The 16,900-nt window shown below is 48.2% G+C and overlaps 1 protein-coding gene across 5 annotated transcripts in view; it reads right to left on the bottom strand.

The window, feature by feature from the left end:
- The window catches only part of RECQL4 (RecQ like helicase 4), a 268,983-nt gene that overhangs the window by 124,844 nt on the left and 127,239 nt on the right, over positions 1-16,900 (bottom strand). For all 5 annotated transcript variants that reach the window (XM_073563098.1, XM_073563093.1, XM_073563095.1 and 2 more), the window contains 3 exons: positions 15,458-15,641; positions 15,066-15,343; positions 2,753-2,890 (listed from right to left, as the gene is read on the bottom strand). In XM_073563098.1, the coding sequence (XP_073419199.1) occupies positions 2,753-2,890; positions 15,066-15,343; positions 15,458-15,641 (600 nt within the window). The remainder of the gene's footprint in view (positions 1-2,752; positions 2,891-15,065; positions 15,344-15,457; positions 15,642-16,900) is intronic.

Genomic DNA, 16,900 nt, shown 5'->3' with positions numbered 1-16,900 from the left:
CTATATTATTGGGATCTACACTCACTGGCCACTTTATTAGGTACACCATGCTAGTAAGGGGTTGGACCCCCTTTTGCCTTCAGAACTGCCTCAATTCTTCGTGGCAGAGATTCAACAAGGTGCTGGAAGCATTCCTCAGAGATTTTGGACCATATTGACATGATGGCATCACACAGTTGGCGCAGATTTGTCGGCTGCACATCCCTGATGCGAATCTCCCGTTCCACCACATCCCAAAGATGCTCTATTGGATTGAGATCTGGTGACTGAGGAGGCCATTTGAGTACAGTAAACTCATTGTCATGTTCAAGAAACCAATCTGAGATGATTCGAGCTTTATGACATGGCGCATTATCCTGCTGAAAGTAGCCATCAGATGTTGGGTACATTGTGGTCATAAAGGGATGGACATGGTCAGCAACAATACTCAGGTAGGCTGTGGCGTTGCAACGATGCTCAATTGGTACCAAGGGGCCCAAAGAGTGCCCAGAAAAAATTCCCCACACCATGACACCACCACCACCAGCCTGAACCGTTGATACAAGGCAGGATGGATCCATGCTTTCATGTTGTTTACGCCAAATTCTGACCCTACCATCCGAATGTCGCAGCAGAAATCGAGACTCATCAGACCAGGCAACGTTTTTCCAATCTTCTACTGTCCAATTTCGATGAGCTTGTGCAAATTGTAGCCTCAGTTTCCTGTTCTTAGCTGAGAGGAGTGGTACCCAGTGTGGTCTTCTGCTGCTGTAGCCCATCTGCCTCAAAGTTCGACGCACTGTGCGTTCAGAGATGCTCTTCTGCCTACCTTGGTTGTAACGGGTGGCAATTTGAGTCACTGTTGCCTTTCTATCAGCTCGAACCAGTCTGCCCATTCTCCTCTGACCTCTGGCATCAACATGGCATTTCCGGCCACAGAACTGCCGCTCACTGGATTTTTTTTCTTTTTCGGACCATTCTCTGTAAACCCTAGAGATGGTTGTGCGTGAAAATCCCAGTAGATCAGCAGTTTCTGAAATTCTCAGACCAGCCCTTCTGGCACCAACAATCATGCCACGTTCAAAGGCACTCAAATCACCTTTCTTCCCCATACTGATGCTCAGTTTGAACTGCAGGAGATTGTCTTGACCATGTCTACATGCCTAAATGCACTGAGTTGCCGCCATGTGATTGGCTGATTAGAAATTAAGTCTTAACACACAGTTGGACAGGTGTACCTAATAAAGTGGCCAGTGAGTGTACATCATGAGAGCTATTCACCACAGCGTTTTTGGATCTCCTCGCTCACTAGGAACTGAGAAACGGATATGTTTCCCCGCAATATCTAGAGATATGATGTTTAGTCTTAAATGTAAGCTAATTTCGTGATTAGACATAATACTTCCGCCTCCCCTCTACGAGCCTGGCAGCCAGAGATATGACATATAGAGTTTTATTAACTTTTAAAAAGGTGAGTACATTCCATAGCTCCGTCCACTCAGTGAGGTCATGAGCAGAGGGTATAACATCAAGGAGCCGAGTTAGGAGGGTGTCTTTTGCCCGGAGAACGAGCTACGAGAGGCTATGCAAGTTGACAAGATGAATTGGGACGGTTCCCTTCCCCCACCAACCATCGACACATGACTTGCCAGTAACTGAAACATGTAAGCTAACCTTTAAACCATCTTTATTTTATAATCGTTTGTATATATTGTAACTGTATCATTTGTAATACCTATTTACATTTCTTTTTGTAAACACTGCCTATTTCTTTTTGGAGTAAAAGCTATAATATTTACTAGTTTGGTTTTCCTTGCTCTAATAACTTATTGTCACGACCTACGAACTAAGTCAACACTACTGATTGGGTTGGCTCCTGACCCATTATTAATCATAAAATCAGGAGCTGGTGGCAGCAAAGTGTTCTGGGCTTTAAGGAGACTCTGGCAGTGACGGACGGTGCTTTATAAGTGTATTTCCCACCTGAGACTGGGAATAGTCATACCGCCCTCACTGCAGCGTGCCCAACAGCCAGTACACAGCAAGGCGGCCCTTCTGGCAACTACTTATCCTAGGTGTTTTTCCCTGACTGACCCGAGCTGCACGTTCCAAACCAGAACTGGAAAGTGGGATAAAATAAATCCCGACAAACTGGGGGCAACTAAACACCGCGAGTTCATGACAGCTTCCTTCACAATGCACCCAAGTGTCAGCTCGCCCTGCTCAGTGCCCCCACTAACTCCACAGCACACCTAAGTGTATACTCACCCTGCTTAGTGCCACCTGTCTACTCCACAGCTCACACAAGTGTCAGATCACCCCTGCTCAGTGCCCTCGCTTACTCCACAGCACACCCAAGTGTCTGCTCACCTCGCACAATGCACCTCAGTTACTCCAGAACACAATCTAGTGTTAGCTCACCCTGCTCAGTGCCCAATGCTTACTCCACAGCTCACCCAAGTGTCACCTCACCGGGCTCAGTGCCCCCTGCTCTCTCCACAGCTCACCCAAGTGTCAGCTCACTCTGCTGTGCCCCCGCTCACGCCACAGCTCACCCAAGTGTATACTCACCCAGCTCAGTGCCACCTGATAACTTCACAGTTCCCCCAAGTGTAAACTCACCCCGTTCAGTGCCACCTGTCTACTCCACAGCTCCCCCAAGTGTAAACTCACCCCGCTCAGTGCCACCTGTCTACTCCACAGCTCACCCAAGTGTCAGCTCACCCTGCTCAGTGCCCCCCGCTCACTCCACAGATCTCAAGTGTCTCCTTACCCTGGTCAGCACTGCCCGCTTATTCTGCAACTCACGACACCTGCAAGTAGGGAGTACTCTCTGTACAAGCTTCTTCACTGTATAATAGTCCACTGAGTCAGAGAACACATGGCGGCGAAGCTCATCCAGATCCTGTGACTGCAGAAAAACCATGATAGACGTGTTAGAACCCATCAAATTTAACAACCAACCGTTAAATATCCCCACTCCGCCTCCCTATCACACATAACCACACCCCACCACAACACTCACCCTGCCTCCTTCTCACACATAACCGCACCTCACCACAACACCCACCCTGCCTCCTCCTCACACATAACCGCATCCCACCACAACACCCACCCTGCCTCCCTCTCACATATAACCACACCCCACCACAACACTCACCCTGCCTTCCTCTCACATATAACCGCACCCCACCCCTATCTCACATATAATCGCACCCAACCACACCCCGCCCTCTCTCATAACGGTACCCCAGAAAAACCCTCACCCCGCCTTCCTCTCACATAACGGCACCCCATTACAACCCCCACTCTGCCTCTCTCACATACAACCGAACCTCAAAACAACCCTCAGCACGCCTCTCGCATATAATCGCACCCTCACCCTCCCCGCCTCCCTCTCACATATAACCGCAAACCACAACCCCCACCCCTCTCATATATAATGGCACCCAACCCCACCTCCGACATATAACTGCACCCAACAACCCCAACCCCCTCTCATTTAACGGCACCCCACAACCCCCAGCATGCCTCACACTCACATATAACCGGACCTTCACCCACCCCACCTCCCTCTTACATATAACCGCAAACCACAACAGCCTTCACCCCTCTCTCATATATAATCGCACCCAACTCCATCTCCCTCTAACATATAACTGCACCCAACAACCCCACCCCGCCCCCCTCTCATAACAGCACCCCACAACTACCCCACCCTGCCTCCCTCTAACCTGTAAATGCACTCCACAACAACCTCCACCCCCCTTCACATATAACTGCACCCCACAACAACCCTCACCACGCCTCCCTCTGACCTATAACTACACCCCATAACACCCACCCCACCTCCCCCTCACATATAACCGCACCCTACCCAGCCTCCTCACATAATGGCACCCCACAACAACCCCCACCCAGCCTCCCTCTCACATACATCATGCACTCCTTAACCTTGAATATCAAGAAAAATAAGTAGTAATGTTCTGGAGATCCCAGGATTGAGATGTAACTGATCAGCATATAAAGACAACATGATCACAAACTCTGGATTCTCCAGTCTGGAGTTTATTCCTCAAGCAGAAATCCCAGAACCTCCAGCCTCAGCTGCTGGTCACTGTGGTTAGTAACGATCTTCTGAGGAATGTTCTGCTGCTAATTGTACAAATCCTAAGGATCTTCTGATGGCAGCACTTATGTGATCACTGACCAATGTTGGTCCTGATGGAGACAAGTCCGGAGACGCTGCTGCCACGGGATCGGGTTTAGGCCAGGCAATTGCTCACAGTAGTACCAGCAACATGCGGCCAGAAGTTGTGGAGAAACACGTATATTACTTACCAGTAATGTGTTTTTACGAAACCCATGACAGCACCAACGAGAGAGGGGATCCGCCCTTCAAGGACAGGGAACCTTTAAGATAAAAGAAGCGGCACCTCTCTCTGCATCAGTGGATTACAGAGCACGAGAGGACCTCCGAGTCAGTGTACACATGAATATACATTTATACAACTTTAATGACTATATCAATTATCCTCAACCCCACTTTAAGTGGAAAAACAATATAATTCAATTAAATTCAAATGAGCTTTATTGGCAGGACTAAGTACATGTTAGCATTGCCAAAGCATTTGGTAAAAATAGGGGTAGGGAGGCATATAGAAGCCCAGGATATATCAGGCTCCTGTTAGAGGATGGGTCATGTCCAGGGTGGGGTATAGAAGTCCATGACATATCAGTCTCCTGTTCGTTTGTGGCAGGCACTGACATATTCAGCTGCTATGGTCACTGCACTTTCCTTCGTCGGGGGGATAGATAATACTGGGGGAAGAGGAGACATCCGAAAAGCGCGTCGGGGAGCGTTATATAGGCACACCGCTTCCCTCCCTTGTCCTGATATTGCAGGTAACTAGATTTGTATATTACTACCGCCGGTAGCTTCATTATGAGATTCACCTCCAGCACATGTGTGCACAAGTGTCATATATACAAATTCTGTTTATTGATATTGCTTCACCGTTACTTTTTCAATTTTTGCACTCTTGGTGTTTCTTGCATTTTAGCATAATATATTTAAGTTTTTGCACCATTTATTACTCATTATTATAATGTTCAGCACTATATGCACTTTACTGAGGTTTTAACTAGTGGTGTTTTTTCTTACATTTTTGCAAATATATATAGATTATGTTTAGCACTACATGCACTTTACTGAGGCTTTAACCAGTGGTGCCTTTCATTTATATACTTACCTGCTACAGGCCTTGGGGGTATAGACAATTTATAATACTGTAAGTACTATTTGGATCCATTATATGCATTGTTCTGTGATCCTTTATATCCAAAATATTCAAGCTTTTTTTGTCTTAAATGTATTAATGCATTATTTTTTAATGTTGTTGAGCCATTTTTTATAATAAAGGCTATTTTATTTCGCCACATTGTTCTCGTCATATTTTATTATCCACAATTTTATTTGCATTACTTCTTTCAGTCTCTCTCACCATCTCCAGTGAGTTGTCTAATTATATACCGGGTGGTCTGCCATCCATTTTTTGGGAGAGGGCACATTGGTCACTTTTCAATCCACTGGCTGTCTTGTTGACATATTGTCCTCTTTCTAATTCCCCAGTATGATCGGCAGTTTCTCTTCCTCCTCCATGGAGGTGAAGTCTGTGAGATCAGAAAGTCTCTTGAAGTAAGTGTCCCTCACTGCGGAGTATTTGGGGCACCTCGGCAGGAAGTGGGTCTCATCCTCCACAGCCTCCTGGGGGCACTGCTGGCAGAGTCTGCTCTTTCGGGGCTTGTAGTTTTGTCAGTGATGCCCGAATTTGATGAGTAGGCTGTGGGCGCTCGGTCTGTACCGGCTCAGGATCTGTCACTATTTGGGGTTTTCTAGTTTCTCTACATATGGGGCCAGTTTGGACTCCCTCTGTAGGTTCTGGTGTATCGTCAGTTTCTGGGATTTGTTTATGCAGTTCTTCCAGATGCTGAGATATTCCTCTTTGACTGTGTACCATCTTCCGGATTTTGCCTTTTGTCAGGCTATGTAGGTTGATTGCTTGGTCAGGATGGCTTTGGGTATTTCATGTTGGGAGGCTCCCTGGTGTAGAAAGGCTTTGTGATGGTAGGAGCTGGGATTACTACTTTGTAGGTGAGCCTTGAATGACAGCGCCTTCTTCTGGATTGTGAGGTGTAGTGGGAATCTGCCCAACTCTGCTCGGCAGGAGGTTTGATGTGCTTCAATGGACTTGGAGAAGATGCTTGCAGAACTATAGGTGGAATATTTCAGTCAGCCTAGCGTTCCACTTTGACCAGTTTGGGTATGAGACTGGGCCCCAGACCTCACTGCTGTACAGAAGGATTGGGGCAATGATGGAGTCAAAGATTTTTAGCCAGACGGTACAGACTGATGGCATAGAAGGCTTTGGATGCCTTGTCATTCAGTAACTCTATGGCTTGCTTGAAGCTCCCTGACTGGCTGAGTTCTAGGCCCAGATAGGTGTACTTGTTGGTTTCTGTAAGTGGACAGTTGTCCATCATAAAAGGTAGGATGGCCTTTAGGTTTTTGTTTTCTTTTCAGGAACACCATGATAGTAGTTTCCTTCTGGTTGATTGCCAGTGCCCACGTGCTGCTGAAGGTCTCTAGGATTTTCAGATGATCTTGGAGGCATTTCTCGGTTGGTGATAACAAGCATGAGGTCATCAACATACAGCAGAAATTGGTTGTCATGGAGGGTGAGTCCTTGTGCTGAGGAGGACTCTAGAGCCACCGCCAGCTCATTGAAGTAGATGTTAAAAAGCGTTGGACTGAGGCTACAGCCCTGTCTAACTCCTTGGCTCTGTTGGAAATAGGCCGCCCTCTTTCTGTTGACCCTCAAGATGCAAATGTTCTCAGTGTAGGAACTTCGAATGACATTGCATGTTTTGCCTCCTATTCCTCTCCCCAGCAGTTTTAGGAATAGTCCTGCGTGCCACATTGAGTCGAAGGCCTTTTTGAAGTCCACAAAACAGGCGTATATCTGTCTATTCTTTGTATTGTGGACATGGCTCTTGATGAGGCTGTGCAGAGTGTCAATGTGGTCAGTGGTGCGGTGGTTCGGCATGAAACCTGCTTGGCTCTTGCTGAGGACATTATGCTCGGTGAGGATCCTCTTGTTTAGGATGCAGTTGAAGAGTTTAGCCAGGTTGCTGCTGACACATATCCCCGGTAGTTTGCTGGGTCGTAGTTGTCCCCGATTTTGTTTATAGAGGTTATGAGGCCTTGGTTCCAGTTATTGGGGAAGCAGCCAGCCTGCAGTACGATATTAGTTTTGTAATCGCAGCCTGGAGGGCAGTATTTTAGCATTTCTGGGAGGATCCCATCTGGGCCGCTAGCTTTTTTACCTTTTATCCATGTGATCCTGTTATTTCTTTCAGTGTGATTGGTGTATCCAGAGGATTTTGGAAATCTTTGAACTTTTCCTCCATATCTTTCAGTTTTTCACAAGCTTTTTTTGTGCCGGGTTCAAGTCTTCACTTGGGATGTCTTTGTAAAGGTCTCTGAAGTACTGGAGTCAGATGTTGCCGCTCTGGATGTGGAGGCTGTTACTTTTATGGTTGGATCCAAGGTGATTCCACAGTTCCCAAAATTTGCTGTCTTCAAGGGCATCTTGGAATTGGAGGAGTTTGGTGGACATGTGGTTTTGCTTTTTCTTTCTGAGGATGGCTTTGTAATTTCGTTGTATGGTGTGGTAGGCTTCTCTCAGAGTGGGGTTGTTTGGGTCTCTGTTTTTTTGAGACCATTCTTAGGGCCTTCCGTATGGTCTTACATTCTTTATCAAACCAATTGTTGGGATTTTGTGTACTCAGCCTTTTGTTGGTGCTTCTTTTCAGATCAGACATTTCTGCCATGGCATAGAGAATGTCGTTAAGGTCTTTTACCGCTAGGTGTACCCCTTCTAGGTTAAGTTCATACATGTTATTATGGAAGCAGTGGAGCTTCTTGATCTCTGGTCTGTTGATGGCATCTTTATATTTTGGGGCCAACATATTGGACCATTTGAAGGATGGCTGCAAGCTATATAACCCACCAACCAAAGGGTGAAGGCTTAGTAACGGGAAGGAATATAAGGGTGCTGTCATGGGTTTTGCAAAAACACATTACCAGTAAGTAATATTCGTGACTATAGAAGGTGGAAGGTGACAACAACGTAGCTGCCTTGCAGATTTGTTCAATGGATACATCTGCTTTCTCAGCCCAAGAAGTTGCCAATGCCCTTGTAGAGTAGGCCTTCAGAACGTCCGGAACCGGTCTTCCCGCACTCACATAGGCCAAACAGATAGCTTCCCTTATCGACCAGGATAGGGTACCCTTCGAGGCTTCTGTCCCCTTCCTAGAACCCTGGAAGGAGCTAAACAGAGCCTTATCCTTCCTCCAAGATTTTGTTGCCCTCAAATAGGGTAGGAGGCATCTCCTGACATCTAAGGTATGGAATTTCCTTTCCCCATCATTCTTTGGGTAAGGACAGAAGGAAGGAAGAGATATCTCCAGCGACCTAAGGAACCTAGACACTACTTCAGGCAGATAGGGTAGTCTTAAAACCTCATCTGCTGAAAGGGCTTGCATATCACTGATTCTCTGCGCTGGTGTAAGGGCTACTAGGAGTATGGTTTTTAATGTAACCAGTTTCATGGACCCTTCAGCTAACGGTTCAAAGGGGGGGGGTTAGGTTAAAGCATACAAGACCAAGTTCAAGTCCCATGGAGGGACCCTGGTCATCATGACTGGTCTACATCAAACACAGGCCTTAATAAATCTTATCATCCACCAATTACCCGCTAGGTTATAATTATAAACGGCCCCTAATGCTGACACCTGAACTTTCAAAGAACTCACTGCCAGGACCTGTTCTTGCTCTTTCTGAAGGAACTTCAGGATGCCTTTAAGGGGCACCTTTCCTTCTGGATGACGTGGATGAAGAACTTTTTCCATGTTCTACCACAAATTGTTGTAGTGACTGGCTTTCTACTGGCCATTAAAGTACAGATCAAGTTGGTAGAGAATCCCTTACCCTCCTAGCACTGACCTCTCAAGTTCCAGGCTAAGTACAGTCCAGTCACCCGCGGATGATACACCGGCCCTTGAGCTAGAAGGTCTGGGATCTCTGGAAGGACCCACAGCTCCGTGACTGACATGCTCCTCAGTCAAAAGAACCAGGGCAATTTGGGCCAAAATGGGGCTATAAGTATTACCCTTGCCCAGTCTTGCCTGATCTTCATGAGGACTGCTGCCATCAGACAGAATGAGGGAAAGGCGTAGGTCAGGGAAAATCCCCATTTGATTTGGAAGGCGTCCACTGCCTGGAGATTTTCTTTCAGATTCAGGGACAACATTTTTTTAGTTTGCAGTTCTCTCAAGTGGCAAAAAGGTCGATCTCCGGTTCCCCCCACATGTCCACCAAACAATTGAATACTGTTGTTTTTTTAAGGGTCGATTCGCCCTGCAGAAGTGACGTGTGACTCAAATAATCTTTAGTTACATTGTCCTTTCCCCTGATGTGGCGTGCAGATAGCGATAAGCTGTTCTTTTCCTCAAGGCCGAAAATTCGTCTGGTTACATGCAATAGGGCCCGGGATCGCATGCCCCCGATGATTCAGGTAAGCCACAGTGACCTGGTTGTCTGATAATATGATAATACCTTCACATCATGGCTTCGCAGGTACAGTAAGAGACTTAGCAAGGCATTCTCAACCACCCGAAGCTCCAATATATTTAAGGAGGCTTCCTTTTCTACCGTTGACCATGTCCCCTGAACTAGATTGGTCGTCCACATGTGCTCCCCACACCCTTGGACTGGAGTCTGTGGTAACTACCCTGGTGACATGAAGAAACCACAGGACCCTGTCCCTAAGGGATTTTATGTACAACCACCAGCGGGCGAATGTATAACCTCACAGGGCAGCATCAGTGTACCTTCCAGATACCCTGCAACGAATGCTGGCTTTGTAGGACGAACCCCTCAAACTCTCTTGAGTGGATCTGAGCCTACTTTACTACCAGGATGCATGAGGTCAGGGAGCCCAGGAAGGACATAGCACTTCTGAGGGACATCACTGAATCTTGTATCAACCTGGAAAGGAGACTTAGCAATTTTTATTTTACTCTGACAGATGACATTCCTGCTGGCAAGAGCCGAGTAAAAGTTCTAGAAAGATCTGTGTCCTTTGTGGGCACAATCTTGACTATTGTTGGTTCAAATACCACCCTAAGCTTTCTAAGATGGTGGCCATGTTCTTCACGTGATTGTCGCAGTGGGTAAAGGAATGGCCTACTACTAGGAAATCGTTCAGGTATGGGATGATTCATCTGTCTCTTTCTCTGAGGTGGGCCGTAACCTCCACTACCAGTTTTGTGAAAACCCGAGGGGCCACTGCCAGGCCAAAGGGAAGGGCCTTGTACTGTAGGGGTCTTATGGTGCCTTCCACTGGTACCGCCACCCGGAGGTATTTTCTGAACACTATGTATTGGCACATGATAATACGAGTCCTTCAGGTCTAGGATGGCCATATAGCAATTTGGGAAGAGCAGCTAGATTGTCGATTTTATTGACTCCATTTTGAACTTTGGAATCCTCAAGAACTTGTTTAGGCCCTTTAAGTTGAAGACCACATCCTGTACGAGCCATCCTGCTTTTTTATTAGAAACAGGGGAGAGTAGAACCCTTTTTCTTCTTCTCCCTCTGGTACATCGTGCAGGACGTTCTTCCTCAAGAGGCATAGTACCTCTGACTCCAGTGCTTTCTGCTGTGAAACAGACGCTCGCTGGTCCGTAACGATGAACCCGTCTGGGGGATACCTCCCAAACTCCAGTCTCATCCCTGGCCCCACCAGGTTGAGAATACAAGCACTGGATGATATTTTCTCCCAGGCTGGAAGGAAGAGGGAGAGCCTTCCTCCCACCTGGGGAAGAGTGATTTGGAGGACGTCCAACCACTTCGGGAAGAGGTACCGAACAGGAACCCCTTGGTCTTTTTCGATCAGTTGTCCCGTCTCTTCTGTTCCGTGGATATTCTTCTCCGGCTATAGCTTTTCCCTGGAAAGAACTGCCTGAAGGAAAAGAAGGGTGACTTTTGGAATCCCCTTCTCTTATCGGATGCTTTCTCCAAGATGTCATCTAAAGCAGGGCAGAAAAAACATTGTCCTTCACAGGGGAGAGAACATAGCCTCCCTTTTGCCTGAACATCCCCTAGGCAGCTTTTCAACCATACCGCCCTCCAGCCTGCGTTAGATAGTGCAGCCGATCTTGCAGCCAGCCTGGCTGAGTCGGCTGACGCATCTGTTAAGAAGGCCGCCGCTCTCCTGATCATGGGGAGCATGGTTTTAATGGCGTCACTGGATGAACCATCATTTAGCTGATCCTCCAACATGCTTAACTAGACCATAAGGGACCTAGCTGTGCAAGTCGCCGCAATGGCTGGTTTCAATGTCCTTGCTGATGACTCCCATGTTGCCTTAAGAAAGCTATCAACCTTCCTATCAAGAGGGTCCTTCAATAGTTCCGAGTCCTCAAAGGGGAGGGACGAGCTTTTTGAGGCCTTAAATATGGCAACATCTAACTGGGGAGCTTTACTCCAGGACGTGGAGGCCTCATACTCAAAGGGGTATTTTCTTTTGAAGGAGGATGGCAGGGGGCCTTTCCTACCCAACTTTCCCCACTTTAGTGATGAGAGTCTGCAATGTCTCATTCATAGGTTAAGACCCTATGCTTTTTCTTGTCCAAAGTGACAAACATGTCGTCTTGGATAGATCTTTTAGGCCTCCGGTCCTCCAACCCCATTGTGGACCTCACTGCCTTAACTAAATTGTCCACCTCCTCCAGGGGGAAGCAATAACCTGTGCCCGAGTCGCTATCCGATGAGGACTCCAAGGTATCCCGTAGGACTCCCTCTGCAGATGATATTGACAGTGAAGGGATTCTTTGGCCCTATCCCTTCTTGATGTTTCCCGAGAGGGACTGGGAGTTTAATGAGCTCTCCACCTCGGCTCTGATGAGAGTTCTCAGGGTGGAGGAAAAGTCAGGGGTCTCACTGGCCACCGTGTCATTAATACATGGCTGGCATAATTTTTTGAGCCACGCGCTGTCCAGATCCTGTCCGCATAGAGCACAGACCCTATGCTTTGACTTCTCCATACTCTTTCTAGGGGGCTCCAACCAGAAAGCCAGAGAGGGAAGGAGAGAGAAAGATTTGCATTATTAAAATGACATTCTCGTAGCTCACTCACCACTCTGAGAAATTAAAGGGTACCGGAACAGGAGGCAGGATGTTGCCCGAAAGGTCTCCCTTAGGGACTGTGGAATCTTCCATCCTGGAAGAGCTGTGCTGCTTGACCTGGAATCCTTGGACCTGCTTGCCCCGCTGGAACGTCCGGAACTCCCATCTTGATGAAGCTGGTGTAGGGGTAACTGCGGCTGTTCTGACTCCCAATGCTGCTGCGGCTGCAGGCTTTGCTGCTGCTGGCGTTGTGGAGGGGGCTATTGTGCTTCCATCACTGCACCGGCCCTGCCTGGCCAGCGATCCTCCCTTAAGAACCATGTCTGCAGGGGATCCGCCGACTGGAGTCTCCTGCAGCTTCCAGTACTGCCCCAGAAGTTGTCTCCCGAGTGAAAGGTCCCGGCCGCGTCATCAGAGCACGACTTCCTGTTACTGGCCGAGCTCTGACACCGCGCCGGGACGCAGGGCTGCAAGCTACCATACAGTGATGGCGCCAGCTGAGACCCTATCAGGCCTCCCTCCCCCCGCAGTGCTTCCAGGACTGCTAGCACCGGGCAAAGCAGAAATGGTGTCCTGCCGCCACCGACCGGCCCAGGCTCTTCTTTCTTCTTCTGTAATGCCGCCATGCAGATAAAAGGCTCCGCTCCTCAAGGACAGGAAACTACTCATGCGGAGGAGGCGCCCTTTTTATTTTAAAGGTTCCCTGTCCTTGAAGGGCAGATCCCCTCTCTTGTTGGTGCTGTCATGGGTGATAAGAAAACTGCATTCAGTAACAAATTCCTCCTCAGAGGACCATTAATGATAGGAGCAGAGGCCAGAGTACTGGGATTTTTGCATGAGGCTCAGACTCCAGTTGTGACATGTCCATTTTTCATCATTGCATCCACCCTGTGATTTCCAGAATTGCACTACTTTTCCTTCTTTCAAATGTTGAGGGGGGTGTAATTTGGGGTCTTACATTTCACCATCTTAAACTACACTTGATGAAGCAGATTTATTGCAGTGCTAACGCCAGGTGACAAATTCGGCGCATCTATACAATATCTCTTGGTCGGCTTACTTAAAGGTAAACAGCAGTAAAAAAGGCAGTACAGCTTACCTGCCCAGATCTTGGAACAAATACACTACAGAGTGCAGCCAGCCCATGTAGCAAGATGTTACCAACAAAAGTGTCTGGGCAGGCAAGCGGTGCAACCTTTTTTTCTGCTGTTTACTTTGAATTTTTGGAGGCTTTTTGTCTTCTTTAGTGGCTTTGCTAGTAGTGTTAGGACTCGCAAGTGTGGGGACCCGTGAGGTGGGTTGCAAGCTTCCGTATTTTGGCCAAAATATTGACCAATACCTCATTATTTTTGTGTATTTTGTGCACTACTATTTTTCGGACTATAAGACGCACCCCAATTTTCAGAAGGAAAATAGGGGAAAAAAATAATGTGTCAAATGGGGGTCCGTCTTACAGTCCGAATTCAGCTTACCTGGGAAGGGATCTGGCACAGGTGGAGAAGTGGTCACAGGGGTCATTCAGTGGTCCAGGCTCGTGCGGTGGCGGCAGGTTGGTTGTGCTGGAGCAGCTGGGCTGGGCTGTGGCAGGTGGGCTGTGCTGGGGCAGGGCAGCTGTACTGTGCTGGGGCTGGGGCAGCGGTACTGTGCTGGGGCTGGGGCAGCTGGGCTGTGCTGGGGCAGCTGGGCTGTGCTGGGGCAGCTGGGCTGTGCTGGGGTAGCTGGGCTGTGCTGGGGCAGCTGGGCTGTGCTGGGGCAGCTGGGCTGTGCTGGGGCAGCGTCTCTCTGTGCTCCGGTGTAGTGGCGGCGGCTCCGCCGGCATTTCCTCCAAGCGCGGAGGCCTCCGCACATCCCTTGCTGGCCGCCGCCATGTTGCGGTGGCCTCCGGGAACATGGATGCCGGGAAGATGGCCGCCGGTCCGGGGACAGCGCATGCGCAGGTTCAGATTTCGTCCCGAGATCTCGGGGGATGAGATCTCGTTGCCGAGATTTGAATCTCGTCCCCCGAGATCTCGGGACGAGATCTGAACCTGCACATGCGCCGTCCCTGGACCGGCGGCCATCTTCCCGGCGTCCATGTTCCCGGAGGCCACCGCAACATGGCGGCGGCCAGCAAGGGATGTGCGGGGGCCTCCGGGCTTGGAGGAAATGCCGGCGGAGCCACCGCCCCTGCACCGGAGCACAGAGAGCCGCTACCCCTGCACCGGAGCACAGCCCGCTGTCACCACCGCACTACAGAGCCCCCGCGGCACCCGCACCAGCCTCGGAGGTTAGTACATTGCGACCATAAGACGCACCCCCCCACTTACCCCCAAAATTTTTTGGGGAAAAAGTGCATCTTATGGTCCGAAAAATACGGTATATTTTTCGGGGTGCAGCCAAGCCCAAACACGACATGAGGGGTGTTCACACTGGGATGCATTAAGAGTGTGCTGGCCAGTCCACCTAATCAGAAAGTAGGGGCGTGACTAATAGGCTGTGAACCAGAAACTATGCAGTACCCTTAAGTAAACAGCGCCCTATGCGGGCCTTTATTGTGCAAGTGTATACTGGGCAGTCATCCCCTCCAGGAATGGATAGGTGGAGAGTGTCTGTTGATCTAGTATTTTGCACCTGTGTTGCCAACATCTTGCTATAATGGCTGGCTGCACCCTGTAGTGCATTTGTTCCTTACTTAAGATTACATTTCACACCAAAATGTTGGCTGACTATGGAGCAGCTTAGACAACTACTCATTTGAGATGTAACAAGTGTCTAAAAAAGAAATACAACCAAATGTGGCTTTTGGCACATGCGGAAGAGTTCTGGTTTGTGTATACAGGGCTCAACATTCACCTCGGTGTCCAGAAACAGGTGACAGTGGGCATCTCTGCCATCTCGTCCAGCTCTTCCAATCTCTTGGACATAGCTCTCAAAGTTTTTAGGCATATTGTAGTGAATGATCCCTCGGACATCAGACTTGTCCAAGCCCATCCCGAAGGCCACAGTGGCCACAACAATCCGCAGCTGGCCGCTCATAAAGTTGTTCTGAACCCGGCGTCGCTCAGCAGAAGACAAACCAGCGTGGTACGAGTCAGCCATCCACTTCAGGGGCCGCCGAATCTTCTTCTTGGCTGTGCAGAAAATTCACCATCACTGCAGTGCTGCATCATGTGACACCGGACAGCCAGACCCACCTTTCCCCAGAACATCCCCTGAGCCACTTATGGAGGCTCCATATAACTTACCTTGTATCTTCTTCCTGTCCAGGAAGGCATCACCCCGATCATCATCTGTTCTAGTCACAGTGACTCCCTGCAGACAGGTGCGAAGCATGGCCGCCAACCGCTGGGTTTCCTCCCGCCGCGTACAATAGACAATTATTGACTCCAAACTTCCAAATCGATTTTCCTTCAAGAGATTGACGAGAGCCTGAAAAAGCGTGGGGAGGAAAGAGAAAGAGGAATTATAGAATGTTGGAGTTGGAAGGGACCTCTAGGGTCAGTGTCCAACCCCCTGCGCAATGCAGGAGCCACTAAACCATCTTAGGCTGATGTCTGTTCAGCCTTTGAGGACTTCCTTTGAAGGAGAACTCGCCATCTCTCGTGGCAGCTTATTCCACTCATCGATCACACTCACTGTCAAAAAGTTTTTTTCTAATATGTAATCTGTACCTTCTCCCTTTAAGTGTCATTCCATTGATGATCCCTCTACACTGACAGCCCTTCAGATATTTGTAGACCGCTATTTCTCCTCTTAGCCTTCTTTTTTGCAACCTCAACATTCCCAGATTCTTTACCTGCTCCTCGTAGGACATACTTTGCAGTCCGCTCACCATCCTGGTCGCTCTTCTCTGAACTTGCTCCAGTTTTTCAATGTATTTTTTAAAATGTGGTGCCCATAACTGGACACCGTGTTCCAGATGAGGCCTGACCAAGGAGGAGTAGAGGGGGATAATCACTACACATGATCTAGACTCTGTGCTTCTCTTAATATATCTTAGAACTACGTTTGACTTTTTTGGTGCTGCACCACATTTTTGATGTGCTCATGTGCAGTCTGTGATCTATTAGTATATCCAAGTCATATGTTGCTTAGTCCTATCCCTCCCATTCTATAAATGTAATTTTCATTTTAATTGCCCAGATGTAGAATCTTGCATTTCTCACTGTTAAATACCATTCTACTAGTCGCTGCCCAATGTTCAAGCTTACCTAGATCCTTCTGAGTCCTTTCTCTGTCATCGTCTGCAAATATGATTAGTTTACCTTCAGTTCCCTTATCTAGATCATTTATAAAAATGTTGAACACTGGGGCCAGGACAGAGCCTTGTGGTACCCACCCCACTTGAAAAACGTTTTCAATTGGATGTGCAACGATTTGAGTACATTAACTGAGCTCATTAAGAGTCAACATATCCGTAGCCTTGTCAATCCCATACTTGGTCAGTTTTTCAATAAGGATAGTATACGATTCTTTATCAAATGCTTTGCTGAACTCGAAATATACTATATCTACCGCATTTCCCTGATCCATCCAGTCAGTGATTCCATCATAATAGGAAAATAGATTACCGCGTATAATCAAGTATATGCCGACCTGAGTATAAGCCGAGGCACTCAATTTTGCCACGAAAAACTTGGTAAGCTTATTGACTCTAGTATAAACCGGGTATGCATTGCCCCTCATCC

The sequence above is a fragment of the Dendrobates tinctorius genome, unplaced genomic scaffold (assembly GCF_039654945.1).
Source record: "Dendrobates tinctorius isolate UK_male_01 unplaced genomic scaffold, ASM3965494v1 ptg000378l, whole genome shotgun sequence".
NCBI lineage: Eukaryota > Metazoa > Chordata > Amphibia > Anura > Dendrobatidae > Dendrobates > Dendrobates tinctorius.
The sequence above is the reverse complement of the archived record's forward strand: the minus strand, read 5'-3'. Positions and strand labels throughout refer to the sequence as shown.